This window comes from Microtus oregoni, unplaced genomic scaffold (assembly GCF_018167655.1).
Source record: "Microtus oregoni isolate MIOR12 unplaced genomic scaffold, Mior012 000015F_ref0000493, whole genome shotgun sequence".
NCBI lineage: Eukaryota > Metazoa > Chordata > Mammalia > Rodentia > Cricetidae > Microtus > Microtus oregoni.
The window spans coordinates 48,888,109-48,914,685 of record NW_024543074.1 but is presented as its reverse complement, the minus strand read 5'-3'; the positions used below and the strand labels follow the sequence as shown (position 1 = coordinate 48,914,685).

The window sequence follows — 26,577 nt, the reverse complement described above, 5'->3', positions numbered from 1 at the left end:
TGTCATCACTTGGTTCATCTTGCAGGTTATCATTGCAAAGATACTTTTCCCTTTCCTTTTTTCCCCCTTAAGGAAGCTCAAGGACAATTTTATTAGAGGCTTTTGCAAACTGGGACAGATGAGATTAAAATTCTGGCAGCCACAAGGAGGAGATGAAGAAAAATCATGCCTTTTAAGTTAGGCATGGAGTACAAATAGAGAGCCCTTTTTGAGAAAAGAAAAAGCATTCCCAAGAAGGGAAGGATGCTAAGGAACCCTGAAGCCCTTCCTCTTACTTTTTTTTTTAACTTTTTTTTTTATTGAGAAAAGAGAAAAAAAAAAACAAATTTCCTCCTCCTCCCAGCCTCCCATTTCCCTCCCCCTCCTCCCACCCTTCTCCCCCTCCCCCCACTCCTCTCCCCCTCCCTCTCCAGCCCAAAGAGCAGTCAGATTTCCCTGCCCTGTGGTAAGTCCTAGGTCCTCCCCCCTCCGTGCATTTCTAGGAAGGTGAACATCCAAACTGGCTAGGCTCCCACAAAGCCAGCACATTACGTAGGTTCAAAACCCCGTGCCATTGTCCTTGGGTTCTCATCAGCCCTCATTGTTGGCCATGCTCAGAGAGTCCAGTTTTATCCCATGCTTTTTCAGTCACAGTCCAGCTGGCCTTGGTGAGCTCCCAATAGATCAGCTCCACTGTCTCCGTGGGTGAGTGCTCCCCTCGTGGTCCCGACTTCTTTGCTCATGTTCTCCCTCCTTCTGCTCCTCATCGGGACCTTGGGAGCTCAGTCCAGTGCTCCAGTGTGGGTCTCTGTCTCTGTCTCCATCCATCACCAGATGAACACGACAAGGCTGTCCACTCTCGCCATACCTCTTACTTTTAAGAAGTATGCAAGATTGCTACTTAAAACTGTGGAAACTTCTTGCTTTCCAGCAGACTTTGCCCAGTGATTTTAGCAATCATTACTCCTTTTGTCTATACTAATTATTTCCATGATATAAAGCTAATTGCTTTTTCATTCCACATCCTTTATCATTATCTTTTAGATAGATTTTATTAGATTATTTTTTAAAGGTTCCCCTTTGAAAAAACAGAAAAAGAAAAACAAATTAAAGTGCTGGCATGGACTTATGCATCTGGATTTTAGTTGGTAGCTAATGCTGCATTATTTATTTTTTTAATTTTGGAGATTATAATAAAATTACAGTATTTTTCTCTTCCTCCCCCCCCAGTCCTCCCCACATACTGTAACTCTTTACTCACTTTCATATTCGTGGCCTTTTAAAATAATTGTTATTACATGTGTACATGTATATGTGTATACATATATATTCCTAAATACAGCTTATTCAGTCTGTATATTGTTGGCAATATGTATGGTTTTTTTTTTTGAGTAACACTTCATTCTTGCCATCCTAGCCCTTCTCTTGCTGTGCTGGGGAACTAATGTGCTGCCCCAGGGAAAGTGTCCCTGGAGTTGAAGATATGCCATTGTCCCTCAAGTTAGGCAAGCACCCTGACCTCTACCCCAGCCCCATCAGTGCCATTATGGATTTCCATATTAATAATGCCACACAGAAGGCCAGGGAAGTCACTACAGACTGTAATATGTGTTTTGCTTTTTTTAAAAAAAAATTATTTACTTATTCTAACTGACAAGCAAAAAATGTGTATGTTTGTGGTGGACATGGTTTTCATAAATGTGTGCGTGCTGGATTGGCTAAAGCAAATCAACTGACATCTAGACTACCTCACCTACCCTTTTTATGGTGAGAACTCTTAACATTTTCTCTGGTTTTAAAGTATGCACTCCACAGTTACTAATCACAGTTCCCATTTGCCCAGCAGATCTGAACTAGGCTGCTTCCTATCAGTTTCTGCTGACTTTTATTTTATAGCCAAAATGGTCCAAGTTTTGGGCCTTCTTTACCCCAGTCCTGGAATCAGCCATTTCTCCCATTTCGTTTTAGGAAGAAATGATGTTTAACATTCAGATCTAGCCAAAGGTGAACTCATTACTTATGAAATGTCATTACTTCTAGACAGAATATACAAAATTACACAAAATATGCAAAACTATACACAAATTAACAAATACTTCTGACTTCTTTTCCATTCCCACAGTGCACACTCTATAGTCTTGCTATATACATAAAGGGTCTCTTTTTTGCCCGCTGTCCTTAAAATAATTATATATGCACAAGTACATATGCCAAGGGCCTCTGCATGCTTTGGCAGCAAGGGAGCAAAGCGCTGTCCGGGAGTTCAGGACACTGCCTAGACCTGGCCTTAAGGTCAGAGCAGCTCCTCATCATCAGCCCAGGTGGGGTCAAAGGGCTCATAGGGCTGTAGCCAATTGTCATTGTCGTCCTCTTCGAGGGCATGTGGCCCTTTAACCGGCAAAGAGCAGATGGTCAAGGGATCCGGGTGTTCGCTGCCATCGTGGGCTCGAGGCCTGAAGTAGGCGCAGAGCGCCCCAGAGAAAGTATCGGTGAAAGTGAAGATGTGCGAGCCATCAGACGCATTGAAGAAGGACAGCTTCCCTGCCTCATAGTCCAGCAGGATGCCCACCCTCCGGGGAGGCACGCGTAGCGTCAGCGCCACGCGCTGCGGGTCCAGCACGAAGTACTCGCAGCTGTTCCACAGCCCCATCACCCAGTAGCCGGCGGCGGGGCTCAGGCGCACGGACCCCGAGCGCTCCACCGACTCCAGACAGGCGCCCAGGAACCAGCGGCTGCGCCGGCCCACGTTCACCTCCCAGTAGTGGCGGCCGCTGCAGAAGCGCTCCCGGCTCAGCACGCACGTCTGCTCCGAGAACCGCTGCGGGCCATGGACCACAATACTGGGCGCACCCGGTCGGGAGGACACGCTCTTGAGGTCGTCTGAGATCTCCAGGCTAAGGTGCGCTGTGGTGGGATCCAAGGTCACATCCACTGAGCAGAAGATTAGGGTTAGTACCCACTGGGAAAGGTTCAGGTACCTCTCCTTCTTCCCTCACCTCCATCCTTGCCCTGCTCTCCCCCTCCACTCCTTCACTCCTCAGACGTCTAGTTTTTCCAGGTGGACCAACTGGTGGAATAGCAAAAGCACACACTCTGGCACACACCCACTCTTTCAACCATCCCTTTTCCCAGAATGGCACACTCCTGAAGCCCATTCCTTTCCTAACAGAAAAGTCCCGAATCCCATTCTTGGGCTGCAAATAAGGCAGGTTCATGGGGGAGGTTCACTAGCGTGGAGTCAGGTCTTTTGTAGCTTCTGTTTCCTTTGGTTTCACCGCCAGGTCGTCTCCTCTTTACAGTAATTCTAGGACTCTTGAAACTACAGGGAACCTCTGAGACCATCTAATCCAATGACCTACATTCCAGCACCCATGCTCCAAACACATAGCCCCCAAATACCCACCCACCAGATTCTTGAGTCAAAGTCTCCCTACATAACCCAGGCTGGTCTTGACTCGTGACCCCCCTGTTTCAGCCTCCCCATGCTGGGATTTAAGTGTGTGTGATGCCTCTGAGGGGCCCTTCTGAGGAATGATTTGGGAGATTCCTTTCAGACGCTGCCTTTCCTTCTGCACACAGATGCCAGAAGCAGCCTTCCTTCCTACCCTTAGGAAATGAACCCAGTAAACCCCGAAAACTGTGCCTCTTTGTGAACAGCTTGTGTTCGAAACGTGTGCACAGGAGAGCATGCAGCAGGCTGTATGTATATTCTGTTCTCACTTCCAGGAGATGGACTTGGCTCCTGGAAAAACCCTTCCTCCAATGTCAGACCCCTCCTCATCCCTTCTGTGCAAGACCCTGCCCACTTGTCACCAGTTGCACTTGGCAGCTTCAGTTACTTACCTGCATATTGCTGGGCCGCTCTCCACTCTGAAAGCAAAGAGAGAGAAGGGACTCAGAGAGCTCAGCCAACAATTCTGGGACCTTGAGGGTGGCTTCCCTTGCTCAAGAGCTGTCCACAAATTAAATAACCTCGTTCCTACCTCTGGACTGGATTGGACAGGGGTCTAATGATTGTGCTGGGTTCTACCAAAGTGGTATGTAACCTCGTTACATTGGGAAGATGGAACACAGAAGCAAGGAGCGAGCAGCCTTGGTACCCTAAAGGATGGAAATGAAACCTATCTCTGCCTGGCCAAGCTCAGTCCTGGAGGCTCTGCTGAATGGGACTCTGTCCTAAGATGCCTTCTAGATACCCAGTCTTCTCTCCACAGTCTCCCTTTTTATTGTGGACCATTCCGAGATTTTTCTCCAGTTTTCTCTTGTTCTGTTTTGGAACAAAGAGTTGATCCAAAGCGATAAAAACATTTTTCAAGTGCTGGGGGATTAACCCTGGACTCGAATCAAAACAGTCCGTGGAATTACACAGAACAGCTTAGTTCTAGCAAAACATTGATTCAATGTTAGTTTGCCTATAAATTTTTAACCATTCATCCAAATCAACTTGAGAATTTTTAAAGGAACTGTGTAAATTTATATTTTTAAAAGTTCATTAACTTTAAGAGGGAAGTAGATATGGAGAAGAAACCTTGAACTTCTAGATGCTATCAAAGCCATAATGGTGAAAACATGGAATTGGGAGGTGAGCCCAGGGACAAGCGCTTCCACACTGAATAGATGCTCAAGGTGAAAGCTTGCCTCCATGGGAGAATTATGGCTGGTATACTAAACGGCACTGAGAAGACCTATTCAGTGCACACAGACAAGTCAGTGCATTATCATCACCTCACACCCAGTGTGCGGACTTCTGTAGGACTGATTGATGACCTATACACGAAACACATTATTGTGCTTTGGATCTGAAACATTCTCCAATGGCCCCGAGTTAAAGGTTTAGTCCAAGCTCTGAGCTATGTGGAACCTTAGTTTCTGGTCTCTCCTGATTCTCTTTTTTGCTTTCTGCCTACCGTGAAACAAGCAGCTTTCTCTACCACATGTTCCTTACTTCCTGCTGCCTTGCCACTGACCCAAGTGACCATGGATTAACTCTGAAACTGAGACCCCAAGAAAACCTTTGCTCACTGGAAGTTTACCGTTTCAGGTATTATGCGGCACTAACAGAAGGCTGAGAAATATAATATAAATTAATAAAAGAAATGATAAGACAGTATACATTGTGGTATCCTTAGCAAAGATCTTCAACTTCAGAAGTAGAAGCCTTAGGTAAAAGTTTGATAAATTAAACTTTACGGAAAGCAATGATCTCTCTTCACTAAGGGGAACTTGGACAAGACTAACAGCAAACGACACAATAGCAAAAAGGAATCCATATTGTTTAATGTTAATAATAATATATGTATATGTTAACAAGGATATATACATAGCCATTATAAAATATATCAATAAGGATATGTGTGTGTGTGCATGTGTGTGTGTATGTTCAAAGTCAGCATCTAGAGTGGAGCCAATAATAAAGGAATGAGAAAGTATTTATCCCCATGGGTCAGCAAACCTAGAGAGCTGGGTCACACATTGTGCAGGTGGACAGAGCCTCACCATGGCCGATTGCAGGAGTATGGCTCACTGGGAAACCTTTGTCTATCTGACAGCCTAATCTCCCTTCCCAGCTGTACCTCCTAGAGAAAAGGGTGATAAGACAGCACGCTTCAGGCTTATTCAGTGTGGTTTGTAGTGGTGGGCAGCGAGAACCGGCAGGAAGAAACAGACCCAACACACTATAAAGTGAATATTTAAACAGTGATGCATATATAAAGCAAGGGACAGGCAGCATGAGACTATGAATGATGTTTATACAAGACTAAATAAAATGCATGTGACAGAGTGGAAATTCAGATTTGCAAGAATATATACAAAATTAGATATATATTAGGCTGGTGTTCTTATGGAGGGAATATAGGCCCTTATGGTATTGTTAGGTTCCAAGAAATTCCTTTCCCCAAAGCCTAGCTGATGGAGGAAGGTCATTGGCTAATAAAGGAACTGCTCTGGCCCATTTTATTGGTTAGAGGATAGGTGGGAGGAGTAAACAGAACAAAATGCTGGGAGGAAGAGGAAGTGAGCTCAGAGACTCCACAGCTCTCTCTCGGGAGCAGACGCCTGAGAGAGACGCCATGCCCCGCTCCCGGGATGAAGCTCCGACTCAGGATGGACTAGGCTAGAATCTTCCCGGTAAGCGCACCTTGGGGTGCTACACACAGATGATTAGAAATGGGCTAAATTAATATGTGAGAATTAGCCTAGAAGAGAAATGGGCCAAGCTGTGTTTAAAAGAATACAGTGTCCGTGTAATTATTTCGGGGCATAAGCTAGCCGGGCAGGCGGCCGGGGTGTTGGGGACGCAGCCCCGCCGCCGCCCTTATTACTTCACCTGGCATTTAGACAAAAGCCAGCATTCCCTCAAGGACTTAAGAAGATAGTTCCTGCCTGCTAAAAGGATAGTTCCTAGCAAAAGTGGCATATGGCTGATGCATTTGCCTATGACTGTGGTGCCTATTACCAAATCAAGGTCTATGGTAGCCCCTACGCTCCCTCAGTCTCAGCTGGTTGGTATACCCTGCCCCCTACCCTAAACCTCTCCATTCCCTGAGCTTTGCTCCCCCTCCCCCAGCTTCTCTGATTCCTATATAGCTCAGCCATTTTGATTCCCTTCTTGGTTCTGCTCTTGTTCTGCTCCTGGATCTCTCTTCTTCCCTCTCTCTTCTCTTTCTCTCTCACTCTGCCCACCCTCCCTGCATGGGCCAGTTCAGTCTGCTCTTCCAGACACCTTTGGCTGTACTCTCTCCCTCATATCTACAATAGAACCCTGCACCTCAACCATACCTAGGAGTGGCCATGTTCTCATTTTCATTCAGGTATGAAGAGATGTATTTACATATATAATAGCATGTCTACTTTAAACCCACAGGCAGTTTGAGGGTGAGCACCAGAAATTCAGGAGATTATGCTGTGTAATCAGGACTGAAAGCAATGTTTTCCCAAATGTAGCCTCTGGACAATAAATATAACATATAATATAAATTATATGGATAATTTATATATGATATAAAATAATAAATTTGTATAAATAAATATTTAAATGCATATTTTACATAAACGTATAAATTATACCTAAACGAATATATAATTATGATAAATGTAAATAAATATAAAAGTGAAACCTGGGTCTGACTTCTACCAAGTAAAATATACATAATAGAGCATGTGAATTGTAGGAGAGAAGGTGGAAGCACCAGAGAGACTATGATGCTGCCATGAACAGAGAGGAACAGGAAAGATAACTTGACTTAAGTTTTTTTCATTTGTTTGTTTTGCTTTACAATGGTGTGAAAACCATTTGTATTCATTAGAAACCATACTTGGAACTTTGATCTTTTCTCAGTCTGGTGGAGATGCTGGGAAGCCACAGGGAGTCACCACCCCAGACAATCACGTGATTAGAAGGGACCTATCCAACACCCCAGCACTGTGCTGCTCACATTTCTAACTTCGAACATTTTCAATGTACAATTCACAGTATGTCTTCAATTCACTTGTAAATGGAAAATGTCCTAAGTTGGAAATGCATTTAGAGGGATGTGATTCAAACATGCCAAGTCAGGGAGCCCACTGAGATGCAGTGGGAGAGAAGGGGGCTTTACTCACCAGCCTGGCCTTCGGACCTTCTCCAGTCTGAAGGAGCAAAGGAAAAGGAGAATTGGTGTCACAGTCTAATCCTCCCTTCCCTCACCACCCACAGTCAGCGTCGTTCTGGCCAGGGTATCATACGTGGGCAGCCAGGTACAAAGACAGGACAGGAAGTAATAGTTCTGGTGTGGAGGGAACTTACCAAGCTCTGTCTGAAGTCTCTCTGCAAGAAAAACAGAGAGAAACATCAACCTTCTGAGGCAAAGATTAAGGAACCTTGGTGTGGGAAGTCCTTCTTTGTTAAGTCTTGCCTTTCTTTGTTAATGAATAAAGAAGCTAATGAAGGCCTATGACGGGGCAGAATAGAGCAAGGTGGGAATTTCAAGCAGAGATAGAGGAGAAAAGAAGGAGTCAGAAAGAGACCATGTAGCTGCCGAAGGAGACAGATGCTCTGGAGTCTTACTGGTAAACCACGAGCTTCAAGGTAAAATATAAAAATAATAGGAATGGGTTAATTTAACATGTAAGAGTTAGTTAATAAGAAGCCTAAGCTATTGGCTAACTAGTGCTGTAATTAATACAGTTTCTGTGTGATTTTTCGGGTCAGGGCAGCCTCATGTTCATACAAATGAGCAGTCTCTGCCTACAGATCCTTAATCTGAAACTATTTGTGACTGCAACTCTCTCCTTGATGCCACATTGCCCTGCAGAAGGAGGCTCATCCCCAGCATTCCAGAGCGTTTAGCCTGTCTTCATTTCAGAGGAAGAAATCAACAGGCAGTGGGCCAGGGAGGGAAAACAGCCTTGGTTCTAAATGTTTTTTTTTTTCTCAAGGCTCTGATCTAGTTGGAGAGGGGGGTTTATTCTTTCTGAAATCACAAGATTTACCTGGTGTAAGGGGGAGGAGGGGAGGTGGGAAGGCAGAGCACATGATTAAGCCCAGGATCGGGCACAGCCTATGTGATTTGGGGATCTTTGCTGAATACTTCGTTTAAAGACAGAAAGGGCAATTATTTCTCCCACCTAGATGGAAAGGATCCAACTCTGTCTCCATAACACGGTCCTCTGGTCTCTCCATCCTTTGGATTCTTTGGAAAACAATCAATGTACTAATTCAGACTGTGATGTTGACTCACTGAAGTGGTTTTGCTTAGTAGGATTGAATAGGCAGCAATACAGGGCTCTCTACTCTTTCAGTTTTATCTGGAGTTTTGACAGGGCAGTCAAATTTTGGTTCTCTGGATCTTCGATCTAATTATGGGGGCCTTCTCCATCTCCCCTTTATTTGGGATCACTAACCTCCTTTGCTTTTTTGAGACAGGATCTCTCTCTGCAGCATGGCCTGAAAGTTACCAACCCCCTTGGGTCTGCCTCACTAGTGGAATACTGGGATTTCCAGCCTTTACCAAGGAGCTCAGGTTCCTCAACTTCCTTTGTATGGCCTTTAGCTATACCACACCGCTCCATGGTTTTATGTTGGTGTGTTCTGAAGAGAGGAAAAGTAATTTACCAGAGCATTCCCATTTTCGTGCAAGTTCAAGGATCTTTCTTCAGAGTGGCATTTGGGTTAAAAAAGATGGATCTCAGGAACATGAACTGGAGGGAGTAAAGACTCCAGCAGGGTCTCTTTAGAGGTTCTTCTATTGAATGAACCCTGAAGCGGGGTGCCCACAGGCACCGCATCTCAGTCTGATCGAAGAAGAAGAGGTACACAAAGCCAGATCGAGAACCAGATGGGTGTCCTCCTTCTCTTCCTCTGAGGAGCCTAGTGCCTTGAATGCCCCTTTCTGCTCCAGAGCTGGCCAGCTAAACCCACTTGTTCTGCAGCCTGCCCTGTGGTGCGGAACCCGGAACTTACCCAACCGTGCAATCAGTCTTCCTGAAGACAAAAGAGAGAAAAGATGCTCTCAGAATGGGGAATGACCAGACAGAGCAGATTATGAATATGGGTACCTCGCTCCCCTAAGGTGTGCAGATTCAGCCCTATGCATCCGGAAGTTCATTTGGGTGCCTGGACACTGTCAATCCGAGCAAACCCTGTCCTCCCCTTTCTACCCTTCTCCTAGATGCCCCCTCTAAGACTGAGGCCCTTGCCTTGGAAACCCAGCAGGTCCCTGGACCCTGCTCTGGGACATGGGGAGAGAGCATCTCTGCTGGCTTACCTCTGTCCTTTTCTTCCTGCTTCTTCAGCTTTTCTGAAAGAAAGAATGAATGGGGAAAGCTGAGTCCTACCCGAAACTGGCTGTCCTTCCAGTCTGGGTTGCCTTCTGCTTTTGTGTCCCTTCATACCTCCCCATACCTCACCCCTTTCCTATTGAGAGACTAGCAGACGGATAGGGAGGGGGATCGTGGCTAGGTAATTAAGATGGCAAATTTCCAAGATGACCAGCTTCTTCCTCAGCCTCCTGACTTGAGACAAAAGCCTAGCAGCTTTTGCCTCCCACTGGCAGGCCTGCTGGTGGACTGGCTCAACAAGGTCTGATCACAACAGCACATTTGCATTCCAATCAAGCATCCTATCTGTCCTCAAACTGACCAACTCTAAAGTAGGAGAGGAAGACTCTTCAGTGGCTTTAAAACTCCAGCTCTCCGGAAGAGATCGGATTTTTTCGACTTTTTGGGTTCTGCCTCCCCATCCCCTGGCTACCACCTCCTGCTCCCTCCCTAGCCCTTAGCTTCACAGAGGGTCTTTTTCTCTGTCTGTTGTCTGTGTGTGTTTCCTCAATAAATGCCGTTTTCAGCTGTCTGCGGTGCTTGAAATTTCTCTGCTGCAGACTCCACCCTCACCCCCCAACCCACCTCCCACCCCCGCTTTTTAGTTCTCTAACTGGCAGAGAAAACAGACCGGGTCCAGACCATTAGACTGCATCGCTATGGAGCAAATCCAGCTCCAGGGCCTGAGTCATACCTTGGGAGCACCGCTTCTTGTAAAAGTACTGCAGCGCCAGGATGGTGAGCACAGCCAAACTGAGTGGGAGGGCTGCCAGGGTTCCCAGGAATGCTTTCTTCCAGGGGGACGTTCTGGGTAGGAATACATCTGGAAGACATGTCTCATGGGGTTTGTTGTCTCGACTTAGGCACCACTAGCCACTGAAACAAGACTATCTTGGACCTCACATCCCGGAAAGCCTTGAGGGACCTTAGGATGGCCGGTTACACCTTCCGTGCGAGCCCCTGTAGCCAGGCATGAACTAGACATGAGGGCAGTTGAGCAACCTTCACTCCAGGTAGGATCTGGTGCAACGGCAGGACTTGGACTGGTGTGAGCATGGGCAGAGAGAAGGGAGCACTGTGAACTGAAGATGAATGACAGGTCTTGGTATACCCCTTTCCTCATATAACCGGGAGATAACTTCTTCTGGCTCTGATGCTACCTTTCAATGAATCCAAAGTGTTTTGCTTTTGAAAACCAGTGAGCTGTTCTATCTGGTTGGAGAATCCACAAGTTGTCACCTGCTTCCTGACATTTATCTCAGTTCTCACAGCACTGGAAGAATTCCCAACAAAGCCAATAGTTTAACCACAGCTGCTTCCCGAACAATCCCCAAGGAAAGGATGCCACTTGTGGCTGCATGCAGGCCAGGGCAGCTCCAAGATTGACCAGAAGATGAGGGGATGAGGGCAAAACTGGAGCGTGACCCTGAAGAAACAGCTGTGTCGGTTTAATAAGGTTTGTGTCTGTGTGATCTAATTATTCAGAGGTAACACACTATCTCAGAAGGATGTTTCTCTAAAAGTATATTTTTAACCTCTAAGTACAGTAAATTGAGCCTGAGATCACAGTGGTTAAAAGCCCTGGTAGCTTTTCTGGGGTCTCATGAGAGAGACAGGCTTTGTATCAAGGAGCTAAATCCTAGCCCTCATCTTAGCCACACCTATGTGCACATCAGTGTCCATTTCTAACACATTTTCATTGTCCCATGCTGTTCACCAAACACTGACACCTCATTCACTCTTAGCCTCTAGGCTTTTCACAACTTCTACTTGACTCTCTAGATGAACTTGACTGTTCTGGGTACCTTGGCATTATGTCCAAGTTAATCATCCCCCCAAAAAGAAACTGCATGGAACCAACCGATTCCGATGTAAAGCACAAGAGGGTTTTTAATATTCCAACTAGAGTTTGGACCACACCTCCAGCAGTGGGTGAGGGAAGGGCAGTCCCAAGCCCAGGAAGCGGGGAGAACTTTTAAAGGGGAAATGCCACAATCCAGGGAGTTTGTGTCCTGTCATCTTGGGCTTGTGCAAGGAGGGCATAGGGTAAGGTGGTTTCTGAAACTATTGGTCAGTTTTGGGGTGCAAAAACCCTAACAAAGAGCCATTAATAACTGACAAGGTATCTTCAAAGATAGAATACCTTCTAGAAACATCTGAACCTCATTATTATTTTTTTTTAATTTTTCGAGACAGGGTTTCCCCGTCCTGGAACTAGCTCTTGAAGATCAGGCTGACCTCAAACTCACAGAGATCCACCTGTCTCTGCCTCCCGAGTGCTGGGATTAAAGGTGTGCACCACCACCATGTGCCTGGACCTCGTTAAATTTTATGGCCCTGCTCCTTAGCTCCTTAAGGGGCTATTTTCAGGATATCCTTTACAGTTCTGCTATTGAAACACGTTTCTGGAGCTGAGATCAGCCACCACTCATTATGTGGCTTAAGATGAAGCCCCTTCTTTAGAAGAAGTTTGCGAAGTAAAATCCTCACGTATGTAAGTAAAGTCACATAGTGTTTTTTTCCTTTTGAGTCTGGTTTGTTTTGCTTAGCACTTGTAGTCTTTTTTTGTGTGTGTTAGTTTTCTAGAACTCTATTTTCATGGTCTTGTATGAAGGGGTTGGCCACACTAGATTTATCCTTCCCATACAGCTTTCCCTCATCTGCTGTTTCCCTGACTTGGTGGCTAGACCTAGGCCCCCTTTGGTCTCTCCACCTGATATCCATTAAGAGCAGTGGACTTGTGCGAGTACATACATATCTAAAGGTCTATACATGTAACCTTAATAATAAACTATAAATGGTATGAATATATATATATATATATATATATATATATATATATGGATCTAAAAAGGAAACAAAGGAAGGAAGGAAATCCAAACTTTTGCTGATATTAAAAGAAATTAGTAGCTCTCAGTTTCCCTTTAGGATTTTTTTTTTTTTTGCAAATTGCTTATTCCTCTGAGAAGCAAGTAAGTCTATTTGAAAGCTAAACAACTTCGACAGCTTTATAACCTAGGACTGTTGTTCTTCAGGACTTTCTATCTGACATGCAAACATCCAGGACAAGACATCCAAATCCTTTCATGCTCTGGGAATTTAAATTTGGGGTCCAGCTCCAGGCTGTAGCTTCATGCTTGCCTTAGAGATGGGTGTACTTTATTTTCCCTTTGGATAAAGACAGCCAACACAGACTTCCCCCACCACCCAGCTACCAGGGGACTGTAGAATGATCTGTGCATGACAAATAATGCTGCCGAGTCCACCCGCTTAGGGGCTTGTTACAGTTTGTCTTGAGATCATGCATGCAGTAGGTTGTATCTGCCTGATAAAAAGGAAGACGGTGTTTTCTAACTATTGATTTAGATTTACAGGAAAAAATAACCCATAGGTTAGATTGGTTTTCAAGGCTTAAAACAATAAAGGGTCAGAAAGATGGGTCAGCAGTTAAGAGAACTTGCTGCTCTTCTAGAAGACCTATATTTGGTTCTCAGCACCCACATGGATGCTAACAACCCTTGGTAACTACAATTTCAGGGGATCTTATGATCTTTTCTGGCCTCTGAGTGCACCAAGCACGCAATTGGGGCACAGACATACATGCAGGCCAACAGCCATACACAGAAAATAAAATAAAATTTAACACTGTGGACTTTGAAACCAAGCAATGGATGAAATTTCAACTCTTCGCCTGAACATCTGTTGACCCGAGTCACCTTTTTATAACCCAGAGCTATATGACGTCATCCCCAGGTGCCTTCTTCTGCTTCTCGGGTCTCTCCAGCACTCCCACCTTCTAGGGCATGCTCTTAGTCACTTGTTTTATCATCTGAATCCCTCCTGGGACGGGAGCCATGGTGTCGGGATTTGGGGTTCTACAAGTAGTGGCTTGAGGGATGATGTTAGTAACAGATGAGTTCCTATGATTACCTATAATGAGCCTTACAAGTTTGTTGCATGACCTATGGTATAGAAATGCTGCTTCTCGGGCCTCCTCACTTACTGCTTGGTTGTCAGCTGCACTCTCAGAGTTACTCTTAGCCAAGTAGATTCAGGTTTCAAAGCCAACCCACCCCATACCCAGCAAGGCCTCAGAATCCCGGGCCAACCAACATGGAACTTTTGATGATCAGAAGGATACGTGTGAGCCGGTGCTTACTGACCTGCAATCTGGAGCACAAACTCTTTCTTCTGGGCTAGCAAGGGGTTCTGGATTGAGCAAGACACGTTACTATGAGCCCCTCCTTGGACAGTCACAGATGTGTTCAGACTGAACAAGCCCTGGGCATTCCGAATGATGGCTTCAGACTCTGGAGGAAGGCACTGCCCCCGGTGGTCTCTCCACTGAACCTTGGGCTTGGGGTACCAGCCACTGGAACTGCATCGCAGCCGAATGCCTCCTTCGTTGAAGCCCTCAAGGGAGATGAGTGGGTCTGAGCCCAACCCTGGGAAAGCAGGAGTGGGGAAGATCAGGTTTACTTCTAGAAGCTCTGCATACAGTTCATGCTGCTGTTCACCATCTGAGATCAAAATATGACGTCAGGAATTATGACTACTCTTCTTATCGCGTTTGTGAGCTCACAGCCCTCCAGCTATGAACTGCCAAAGAACAGTTTAGATTAGGCAGGGATATTAGGAAATTTTCAGAGGAAGGCTATATGTATTTAGTTATAATGTGCAATAAATGACCCCACTACAATGAAGAGTTGTCACGCCCAGAATTTCAATAGACTATCCTCTGTTAATTTTCACTAAATCTCAAATGCCTATGACATATGCAATTCTTTCCCAGTCAAATAGAGCTGGCTCTGTTATCTATATAGCTATCATTTGTCATTTAAGTATCAATTTATGTGCTAAGAGTCAAATCCAGCTCTTGTTCACCTATGTAAACATCCTCTCACTGACCTATATCCCCAGCCATATATTTTAAAACTTATAAAATATCAATATGTGTGTATGTATGTGTGTACAATATATCTTAAGTCCATTTTTGTTGGTAGTATGTATATAGCTTTAAGGCTGACCACTCAGCATGTATGTGACAATAATCCTCAAAGAAAAAAAGGTTTATCAACTCGAGAGTGGGGGGGGGGGGGTATGGGAGGGGTATGAGAGAGAGACTCTGGAAAGGGTTGGAGAGAGAAAAGAAGGGGAAGAATAGTGATGCAATTCTATTTAAATCAAAAATATATTGGAATATTAATGTCTAAATACTAATGATATATAAAATATCAGGAAAGCCCCAGACTTTTCTCCACTAATTTTTATTCCTTAAGTCCTTACTACTTAGATAATCAAATCTATTAGCTTCTAGCTTGTGCTGTTTACATTTCTTTCTATGTTAGTCCCCTTTATTTCTTGTTCATAAAAATATACATCATTAAATTTCTTTACATGAGTTTTCCCATCTTCCTAATGGATTCTAGTAATCCCTTCACATCTGCTCATTGAGCTCCTTGTCTTTCTAGCTTCAGAATGTGGACAGTGGTTATGGAGCCCTTTCAGCTCCTATGCGCTACCTTTCAGGAAACTTCAGTGCTCAAGAAACTCTAAGTAATACTGCGCAAACGAATCTTGCACAAATGCCTGTTATACCTTGATGTCACTTTGAGTCACCTTGTCCTTAAAGGCTAAAATTACCCTTTCAGCTGTTTTGAAGTCATTCAATATTTTTTTTATAACTTTTCTCCCTTTTATTTGCTGCCTATAGATTTTATAAGATTTCTTTCCTCTTTTTTAACTTCTAAAAAACCTTTTTTTCTTTCTTTCTTTCCTGGTACTGGGGATTGAACCATGGCCTCGTGCATGCTAGGCAGGCACTGGATGGATGTCTGAAATATCTCTTCAAACCCTACCTGATGTTTTAACATAGTGTGTGTGTTTGTTCTCAATCTGAGATTTCCCCCACGCCATTCTGTCTCCTGGCTTGTAAGGCAGCTCTATCCAATCCGATCCTTTCCTCCGTCTCCTTCTCCTGGCTAACTCCAGAACATACCTGCTACTTCCAGCTCCCACATAGCTTCTCCAGAGAAGTTGTGGGAAAGAAAGCGGCACCCATATTGGCCCTCATCGGAGGGAATAACGCTGTGGACATGCAGGGTCACGCTGCCATCCATGATGTCATTCGCTTCGAATACGGTCCTGTTGCGGAACTCTGGCATCTGCGGGTCGGAGAGCCCCTGCTGTTCCTGGTACAGGTACACCACGTTTGAGACCTGGGTCCGGAACCAGCGGATCTCCATGTGCTCTGCATCCTGGTATGGCGACAAGTGGCACGGGAACTCAGCCGTTTCCCCGACAAGGGCCAACATGGAGTCTCCAGGGCCCAGCACCTTGACCTCGTCTAGGACAACAATTCAAAACAATAGCCAAGATCAACCCACGTGAAACTCAAGTTTTTAAAATTCACTTCCCTTTGCAGATCAGAAATCTACAGCAAATTATCCAAATGACAATGATGAGTTGCTCTCCAAGGACAACCCGTGTGGTTTCCTGGAGAAAAAATCGTCATGAAAAAAGCCAGAGTGGGGGGCTGGAGAAATGGCTCAGAGGTTAAGAGCATTGTCTGCTCTTCCAAAGGTCCTGAGTTCAATTCCCAGCAACCACATAATGGCTCACAACCATCTGTAATGGGGTCTGGTGCCCTCTGCTGGCCTGCAGGCATACACACAGACAGAATATTGTATACATAATAAATAAATAAATATTAAAAAAAAAAAAAGAAAAAAGCCAGAGTGTAAGTTAAAATACATTATATACACACATTCCAACCAAGTGCACTGTGCAGGGCTGGACTGGTTGGTTACTGGTTTGAATCAATCAAGAGTAGATGCTATTTGGGGAGCTGTGTAAATATGGTCAGGGGAGCACACTAAATGCAATGTTTGACAAAAAATTTTGTCTGTGATATAGAATAGAGAACTTGCATATTTGTGCAAGTGCATAAGAAAAATATCTTGGAAGGGAGACGCCATATGGCTGATGGCGGTGATTTCTGCGCAATGAGAATGGAAAGTCTTATTTTGTCCATGTCTTGGTTCGAATTTCTTTTGCTGTGATAACTGCCATGTCTGAAAGCAAACTGAGGAGGAAAGGACTTATTTCATATTACAGGCAAGTCAAAGCAGAGACTCAAGGCAAGAGCCTAAACTCAGGAACTGAAGCAGAGGTCATGGAGGAATGCTGTCTACTGTCTTTGTTCTCCATAGACTGCCCAGCCTATTTCTTCCATACCCCTGGAATCCCTGCGCAAGGTGGTACTGCACACAACGGGCTGGGCCCTCCCATATCAATTATTAATTTTAAAATGCACAGGCTTGCATGCAGGCTGTTCTTATGGAGGCATCTTCTCAAGTACGCTTCCCTCTACTCAGGTACCTCTGACTTGTGTCAAATTGACAATAAACTAGCTAGGACAGGCGGGTTCACAGTGTTTATCAATAGAATGCACATGTACAGCTTCTACAAAAACAAAATATACAGGAACATAACCTATGGGCCTGCTGTGCTCCGTCGATTTTAATATTTAAACACCCACTGAGTTCTGCGACTGAGAGACTTGTCACCACCTTTCCCTTGGACATTTCTCTTCTTCCGTGAGGTTGCCAGGTGCTCTCTCTGCTGTCCTTAAATTAGTCCATTTCTTCCTTTCCAAACTCAGCTACAACTTCTTCCCCAAGCTTACACATCCCAGATCTCCCTCCCCATCCTTCGCTTTGCCCCATAGATCATATGTCAATTTGGACAAAACCTTTTGCCTCCTGGATGATTGCTGGCCAATCCCAACCACCCTCCTACACGTTCGCTCTCCAGGGTCTCTTCAGCCCGCTTTCTCACACACCTGAGGTCTCTCTGTCATCCCCCCTTCTTTCTCTCTTCACCCCACCCCAGTTCATCCTCCATCTATTTCCTTCCCAAAGAATGTGTTCTTTGCAAAGCTTTCCAGGGAAAGAGAATTGCTCTTAGCTGTGCTTATCTTTGCTCCTGGGAGTGTATATGGGAAACAGGGGCTGGTGAACGGATGGAAGAACATCAAGTGCTGTGGCCCTTTAACAGCTGGTATGGAAGTAGGGAATGGTGAGGTATAACTGCAATCCCCCGCACTGGGGAGGCTGAAGCGTGGGGATCGGGGATCGTGAATTCCAGGCCACCCTGGGCTGCACAGCAGGAACCTGTCTCAAAAGCAAAGCAAAACAACAAAAACAAAAACAATGACAAAAACAAATAAAAAAATAAACCGAACAAACAACAAACAAAAAATTCAAAACCTTGCATGGGAATACTTTACATTTTAGCAGTTAGTATGGCCTGCTGCTGCACTATGAGGGCCCATTCCCAGAGGGCACCCAGCAAAGAAACTCATATCCTACCTGGGTGCACTGAATATGGCTGCAGGCCAAATACATTACCTGAATCTACCTCACCCAAGCAGAGGATGAGGAGAAAATGGGTGAAGAAGATGCTCCTGCGCCAAGGCACTTCCTTCAGAAACCCCACAAACACTGAGAGATCTGCCATCTGTCAGCAGTGCGGGCCACCTAGAAAGCAATAAACATGCTAGGTGACGTGGGCAGTGAGCCTCCGCCCAGCAGGCTTGAGGTCAGCTGCTGTCTTGGTTATTTGTTGTTTTCTGATTTTGGAGTTTTCACATCAGGCCTATGGCTTCTTTTAAACCCTGAGGGGACGTGAGAACTGCTTCTAATTTTACCAGGTGATGTTGTTATCATTGGGCTTGTTGGAATTCATGGAACTGTGAGCAGACAGGACTGAAGGGTCCCAGAGGAAGCCAAGTATTGTTTAGAGTCAGGAATGGAGCCATACAATGTGTGGGTGCTCAGTATCACCCTCCTCTGGGTTAGGGACACACCCCCAGGGAATGGGAAATCTCAGAAGAATCTCAAATGCAATTTTATCTCCCTTCCTCCCCACCACCCACCACTGTGTACAATTTTCCTTGCCCTGGAACATCCGGTTTGTAAAACAGAAGAACAGAGAATTGGGTTTTTTTTCAATTCAAAACAGAGTATATATCTGGTGGCTGCCACCAACTTTTTGGACATTCTGGGACAATTTCATCTATTCTGATCCCTTAGGTAGTGCTTTCAGGGAGTTAGCTAGTCACTGTTCTTGTGTTTATAGCATCCATAGGCCCAGCTGATAAAGGCAGACCTCTGGCAAGCCCTTCTCCCTCCTGTGGTCCAGAAGACTAAGACTCGTCCCACACAGAGCTATCTCCTCTAGTTCAAAGTCCCCCTTGGGCTCTGTGTTAGCATCTAAACCTAGCAGCCAGCCAGTCTCATGTGGTTACCCATCTTGGAGTGCATCAAGTCTCTCCACATAGCTTCTTTACTTAGTTGTAGGATTTATAGCAGGTTTTGTAGCTGAAGGAACCCCAATGTTTGTGCTTGAGCAATGGAAGGACCCAACGACAAAGGGAAAGCTTAAGGCTTCTGTGAGTTGACAAGATGTTGTTTAAATTGCATGTGGTGGTGCACACCTGTATCCCAGCATGCAGAAGGCTGAGGCAAAGAATCATGAATGTAAAGAGAGCCCGGGCTACATAGTCAGACCCTGTCTCAAGCATAGAGATAAAAAAATACTCTATAGATAGAAGTTGCCACCTTCTCCCTCTGTGTCCATGTTCAAAACATCAGTTTGCCACTGTCTTCTAGAAACTGTTTATCCCATCACAACAGTTCCTCCAGGGAAGGATTAGTCAGTGGATTTTTATTCTCTATCCCAACTCACTTTTCTACTCGTGTCTTTTGCCACCCTATTTTCCTGTTTGCAATGGCTTAGTGACGCTTGCATAGCATTTCCTCCTGCCACACCGCGTCTGCAAAACCCTTGGCAAAAGATGTAGAATTCTACAGTAGAGAAGCAGTCAGAGAAGAAGGAATTGATGAGGGCTTCTCAGAGTGGCCCCTGGGCTAGAAGGACCAGACAGGTAGGAACACAATAGTGGGGTGGGGAGGGCAATGGTCTGAGAAGTAAATGTGCCAGGTCCTGGGGCTTTGGAGCTCAGACTCAGATGTTGCAGAGGGAAGACAGAGGAGCAAGTTGGGGCCACTCCCTCTGTGTTTCCCTTTAGAGGGAGGAGGGCAGAAAGCCCTCTGGAGCCAACTTGTCTGTTTGGATGGTCAGAACTTAGTGAGGTCATTAAGTTGTGCAACAACTAACAAGACCAGAGGTCCTGAGCAGAGAGCAAAGCTCTGGAGGAAAGTAAGGCCTCTTGTCTGTGGCTGAAGATGGACGTGTGTATGTGTCTATCTGTGGCATCTCTGGCAAGTGGCAGCAACGCATCCGAAGCCACGCTGGCTTTGTGTTCATCCCTCATCTTGTTTCCTTCCCTTCTCTTTTGTGCCTCAGCCCTGTGGACTGGACAGAGCTTAGAGTCCCCAAAAGAGCAAAGCCACATGGGACCCACCACCACTCAGATAGCAGCTCGCAAAGCAATGGAACCAAGGTTGTATTTACGGGTCCAGTTGGGTGAGCTCCAATGTGAGGAATTAGTCAGCTGCGTCAAGTGGTGTCATGGGTCCACTCAAGAGAGGCTGCCAGGGCATCAGACGGGAGCCTAGTGAACCCTTGCTCTGGTTAGTCTAGAAAGAGCGTCTGTTCTTTCCCAAGGGGTAAGCAAGGGGCGGGGGAAGTGCGTTTCAGAACCACGAGAGGATTCCCTGTTTTCTGCTGTCATTTCTCTGTTGTGATATACACACACACACGTTCCACCACCAAAGCCACAGGAAAAGAGGCTGAAAACACAGGGAGCACATGTACACACAGCCCGCCCCCATGCACACGCAACTCATCCATAAGCCCACAACAATAAAACTAACATAAATGGAGCACTTATTCATCCAACACTCACCCACACCATCGGTATTACTACTTTGACTGATAAGCTCAAATTACATGGGGGCCCCTTTGCACACAGCTATTGGGTGGTAGAGTGAAGTTCCTGTGTGCACAGCGCCTGTTTTCTCTGATCCAGCTTCCCACCAGCTGTGTTGTGTCAGGTCTGGCTTCAGCTTTCTTGCGCATCAATAACCTGAAACCATAACGCTGTTAGGGACCGCCCAGCCGCGAGCAGCGCTATGCCCAGCTGCGCTGAAGAAGAGACTAGACCACAGGGTATCCAGCTCCAAAACCAATCAACTAGTGAATTCAAATTGTACTGCTAATTAAAGAAACTTAAATCAAAGTGTCCCTAAGAACTTTGTCACTCGCATCGTCTCAGATGGGAGTCACGGATACTTAGTCCCTGTTCAGTATTCAGGGGAGTCTGCTGGATAACCTTTCTTTCGTTGGAAGCCAGTGGTCTGGCGACTTCCCGAAGGGAATAGAAGAGATTCTCCTAAAGTGACTTCATGGCAAAACACCACATCCCTCCCCACAGTTGCCTTGATGTCCCTTCCCACCTGCCCTTCAGCTACAGGTGCCAACCCTTCCAGGAGTGCAGCTGTTCCCTAAAAGGAAACATTTTTTAGTTCCAGCCATTTGCACCAAGGTTGAAACAGGCTGCAGATTCTGACTCTGGTGGAGACTTTGGCTGGAGAAAGGAAGAAGCTAGACATGTTGAATATGGGGTGAAGATGGAGACCTTGGTGAAGGGGCCTCAGATCTAGCTAAGTTGTGTTGGTGGGGACCATAGTCTCACTGCTCTGCTGGGAGCCCCTGGGATGTCCCTTTCTGAAGACATGAAGGATGAAGGGCTCCTCGTGCACACTGACGTATCGAAGGCCATCTCTCACCTCTTCTGTTTGACTGCTCTTTTGCAAACAGCAGTTGGTGTGTTTCATCTTGCTGCTACCCACATAAGCTCCAGTGGGCAATGAGCCTTACACACTTCCCTCCTCTTTCCCACTCCACTGTCCACTTCTACTCGGTAGCCTACACTGGTGTGATTGTAGTTAGATTTCCACCCTCTTAGTCTCTAGGGCCTGAGCTGCTTTCAGAGGGGAGTCCCAAAAGAATGAACCCTTTTCATCTGCAGCGGGGAAAGAATGCATCTGAGTCTTGCCTCCTCAGAGGGCCCAGCCTGAATGGGCATCTCTGCTAAGACACCCAAAACACCTCACAAAACCACCAGGATCAGGCAATAAAAGCTTCTCTCTATGATATGCCTCCCCCAGGGCCTCACTCTGTCCTCTGCTTTCTAGAAGGTTCTAGAAGGTTCATACAGGTGTTACAAAGGAGCCACATACCTTTCAGGAAACAGCGAAAGGGCCAAGTGGCAGATGGGCGCTGGTAATCTTGTCTCCCTGTAAAAGGGATGATGGTGAAGTGTTAGTCCCTGAAGCTTAAGATTCTTTTGACGCGGACTGGCAGCTGAGCTCAGGAAGCGGGGTGCAGTTTATGAATGACAGAAATACTCACCCACCTTCCACCTTAGGCCATAAGCCCTTGACTCTGCCCTTTGTTATAAAAACCAGAATAGACAGAACAAAACGAGGAAGTCTCCGTCATATCCTGTCCCTGTGAGGAAAATCACAAGTTAAATTCCCATAGAAAATATCTCTCCAGGGTCTTAGAAAGAGGCCAAAGGTACCTGAGAACTTTATCAGAACAGGCTGTATCTGCAGAGGCTAAGAGGGTGGAGCCCAAGCTAGCCACCCAGGATCGCTGGGTGGGTCAAGCTGAACATCCAGGGAGCACCACAGTTATCCCAGGCTCTCTTCCTGGTCACATTGAAAGACCCAGAGACTGGGCTCCAATCTCCATTAAGAGTTGAAAAATGCTTTCGTGCCCAGCTCCTACTTAACCCATCATATTCCTCCGCAGGGAAATCACCGGCAAGGAAGTAACCTGGGAACGTTGCCACAAGCAGACTAACAACAGCTGTGCACACACAGCTTGGAAGCGGTGGGGTATACACATCTCTATGGCGAAGCTGAGCTCCACATGGAGCTGACTGGAAATAGAAGAGAGGCTGGCTAGAGGTGGGAGAACCCACTCCTCTCTCGAGTTTGTCAGAGAAGGTCTGTTCATCCTCTTCAAGTCTCTCCAGCCATTAGATTCAGCTCTGTCTGCACCTCCAACCCTCATCCTTGCTTTTCCAACCTTTGCTCTTTGCGTTCTTGCCTCCTACTCTCTCCACTGAGCAGAGAAGCAGCTTTTGCACTCACTACCCATGCACGGGATATCCTATCTGCCTCTTTTCTGTCCATCAGCACTTTTCCCAAAGATCCTGCTCAAAATTCCTGCCGGGTGGGTGAATCTGACCTCTTCCTGTGTGCATGCCTCTTTCTTCTCAGTCCTGATAAGGGGATCTGTGAATGAGACCACCACAACCATCAGAGTAACGGTCCACAGGAGGCGGGAAGGTAGTTTGGTTGAATACAACTAGTAGCCCATGTTGGCTCAAACTTTGGGAGTGTTTTTAAGTAGTTTATTTTAGGCATATTTAAGCACAACACAATTTAGTGAAAACTTTTCTGACAATCATTAACTCAATCCCATGTGCAAAATAAGTCACAAAATAGGCTAAATAAAGATTCTGTGTGACTACATAGAAACCCCTCAGAAAGTACACATAAACCTGCAATAAAGATGGGTTCTATAGATTGCCTGAGAAAAGCAAGCTTACAATAAGGATCTGAGGGAGGACAGCCGTGGGGGTGGGGTCTCAGTCACACATATAGTGCAAAGGCCATCAGGCTATTAACCATGTCTACTCACAGCCTCCTTGGGCAGCTAAATGGTTATGCATTTCTTCTTTTGAGGGAACAACCCTGTATGTTTAATACTCCAGGTTCCCCTAGTGTTCATCTGTGAGCCCAAGGACCTCTTTTTCTCCTCTATCTCCCCCCCCCCCATTTTTAAGGAAAAAAGGATGGTGTGACAGAGGCTAAGATTGAGTGCACCGCCTGTGTGGCTAGTGTAAATAATATAGTCAAGCATAACAGAATTCTAAGACTAGCTAACACTAACGGAGGACCCAGAAAAGGGAAAAAGCCATCTTAACCATGATGGCTACTCAAAGGTCACTTGAAAGATATTGTTTATCTCTTTATGCAAATCACAAATTTGTCCTTTAATAGAATGAGGGAAATCTGATACATGAAAGCAACACATGGCAAGAAATTGTTGACAATCAAAATTATGCTTGACCAACAAATAATCTATAGGAGCTTTATTTTGTAAAACCATGGCTCTCAGTTTGCCCATCTTCTAGCTAATTTCTGCTAATATTTTTGCTATAATATTAATGATTTTACTAAACATACACACGAATTTTTATAAATATTTATTATTATTTAGTTATGAATATAATGGTCTGCCTGCATGTACTCCTTCAGGCCAGAAGAGGGCACCAGATATCATTACAGATGGTTGTGAGCCACCATGTGGTTCCTGGGAATTGAACTCAGGAACTATGGAAGAGCAGCCACTGCTCTTAACGGCTGAGCCATCTCTCCAGTACGCCGCTTGTTTTATTTTCTTGTTTTTACATCCTAACCAAAGTTTCCCCTCCCTCCTTCCCAGGTCTTCCTCCCCTTCCCACATCCACCCCTCCACAGTTTCTCTTCAGATACAGTCAGGTATCCCATGGATATCAGTCAGCCATGGTATATCAAGTGCAGTGAGAACAGGCACGTCCTCTCCCATCAAGAAGAAATGCGGCAATCAGACAGGAGAAATGGGTTCCAGAATCAGGCAACAGAGTTAGAGACCCCTGCTCTCTCTGCTTGGAGTCCCATAGGAAGACCATGTTACACAACTGTAATATATATGCAGAGGGCCTAGGTCAGTCCCATTCAGGCTCCCTAACTGTCACATACAGGCTATTTTTGAGACCTCTCTGTATTCTAGAAATCATTCCTGGGACTGGTCATAAAAAAGCTGTCGTGGATGCAACCATTACAGGATGCAGTAGATGCAAAGAATCATCACAACTCTGAGGAAGAGCTCTTGATTCCATTGACCGACTGCAAAGATTTATCAAACATAATGGATGTAACGCGGCCTGTATCCCACATAAGCCTTTATGATCCTCAGGAAGGGCAGTATATGTAGCATTTTCCCAAAGGCGGTTGTTACCAGAGAAAACCGTATGATTGGAGGTGGAATAAGAATAAAGAGGAATACAAGCACATTTAAAGCATAAATGATGCTATTTTTTTTAAAAAAAAAAACACCATTGACAGAAATATCAGGGGAAGCCCCATGGATATGGGTGCAGGTGGACTCTAATGCATACGAGTAATTCCTAAGCCATACAAAAAAATTTAAGAGCCCAGGAGTAGATGGGTCTCCTCTGGTGCAAAAAGATGACTCTTGTTGTCTGCTATGTGCCAAGTGAAGCCAGAGGTTATTTTTGAAACCATTAGTAACAGATAGAGTTATTCTGGGTACAATGGTATCGGTACATCAGATACTCCTTTGCTCATCTTCATACAACCGTAATTTCCATTATCAGAGCTTTCTGAAGAGTACCTAATTATGCCTAAATCTACGTTATTGCATTTGGATTGATTAATTAGATTAGTTCAACCAAAATAGCCTCCATTCATGTGACTCAATATTTCTATAATATCTTTTTCCAGACAATTGATCCTGAGGGGGAAAAAAAGCAATCCTTAGTATGGCAAAACAACAATGTACTGTCTCCTATTACAGGAGTGCCTTTTATTGCCCCCATAAAAGACATTTGGGTTCTGCACTGACAAGTGGAGAATTAACGTATAATATGATCGGTAAGCATAAGAGCATCATTTTTGTGTCAATAGCATTGTGTCCTTGTTGTCTCCCCAAGGTCTTGATTTGATAGGTCAAAATCTTTATGTATCCCCAGGTCATCAACTTACTCTTCTCTTGGGTCATCTCCCTCAATGAGTTTGTCATCTACCTTCAGATGCTTCCTTTGTCCAATGGTTGCTGGGATGTTGTCCTGTTTGGGGGCAGCAGAACAGAAGCCATCTGGAACTTCATTCATTTTGGGGGAAGTAAAAACAGTAACCTCAACCTGATCTTAAAAGAACTCCAGCCCTTTCTATTGACTAGTTTCTAGATATTTTCATTTAACATATACTTTAGGATGTGTCTCCTTTAGGACAAAAATTCTTTGGGGCAGCAGCAGAAGTATTGTCTTTTAAAGTGAAAAAGACTAAAGCCAGCATGGTTAAATGTGGGGGGGGGGGCTAGATGTATGTTAAATGTATGTGGGGATTAAATGTATGTTAAATGTAGGGTTAAATGTACGTGAAGATTTCACTGGGTGTGTATACCCTCTTTCTATTTTTAAAACTTCCTGTTTAAGTATTTGATGGTGTTTTCCCATACAGTTTATCCTTGTGGATTGTAAGGGATTCCAGTAACATGATTAACAATCCATAAATTGCAAAATTTCTTAAAGCGTTTTCTAGTATAAGCAGCACCAACATCAGTTTTTAGTTATAGTGGGAGTCCTAGAAAGAAAAAGGTGTCTAGTAAATGACAATAGCATCATGGGTTATTTCACCCCGGTGAGTGGAAGCAACAACCGTATTAGAGAAGTATCAAGTGCTACATGACCGTATTTTAAACGTTTGTCTAACGTGATTGGTTTTAACGTGCCAGTATTAATTCTGCCAGCAGAGGGCAGTCGTGTGAAAGAACAAGATGGTCTGTCCAGCTTGCTCGAGGAAAAATGGTTGTACCTGTAAGGATTTTGCATTTTGATAAAGTTCATGAGACTTTTGAATATACTGAAAATAAAGCATTAGAGGTGAGGAGGGGGCAGCACATCGGCTTGAACAAAAGAGGATGTTAATGGACCCGGTAGATTAGAATGAGCACAAAAAGAGTTATGAAAAA

The 26,577-nt window shown here is 45.1% G+C and overlaps 1 protein-coding gene across 1 annotated transcript; it reads right to left on the bottom strand.

Annotated features, from left to right (window-relative positions):
• Positions 1-1,220: 1,220 nt before the first annotated feature.
• Positions 1,221-22,130, bottom strand: LOC121456817 (butyrophilin-like protein 9). The gene is made up of 11 exons (XM_041665288.1): positions 21,987-22,130; positions 18,189-18,317; positions 15,776-16,123; positions 13,941-14,222; positions 10,472-10,600; positions 9,726-9,758; positions 9,422-9,442; positions 7,766-7,786; positions 7,582-7,608; positions 3,823-3,849; positions 1,221-2,910 (listed from the first exon to the last, which is right to left on the bottom strand). The coding sequence occupies exons 2-11, from the start codon at positions 18,295-18,297 to the stop codon at positions 2,273-2,275; spliced, it is 1,635 nt and encodes a 544-aa protein (XP_041521222.1). The 5' UTR covers positions 18,298-18,317; positions 21,987-22,130; the 3' UTR covers positions 1,221-2,272.
• Positions 22,131-26,577: the final 4,447 nt, after the last annotated feature.

What these genes read in the sequence shown, in the direction of transcription:
- LOC121456817 (XM_041665288.1), bottom strand. Translation starts at nt 18,297, where the DNA reads ATGGCAGATCTCTCAGTGTTTGTGGGGTTTCTGAAGGAAGTGCCTTGG. An exon ending in GTTTGTGCTCCAGATTGCAG is followed by an intron (nt 10,601 to 13,940) that starts GTCAGTAAGCAC and finishes CATGTCTTCCAG; the next exon opens with ATGTATTCCTACCCAGAACG. An exon ending in GAGACTTCAGACAGAGCTTG is followed by an intron (nt 7,609 to 7,765) that starts GTAAGTTCCCTC and finishes TTGCTCCTTCAG; the next exon opens with ACTGGAGAAGGTCCGAAGGC.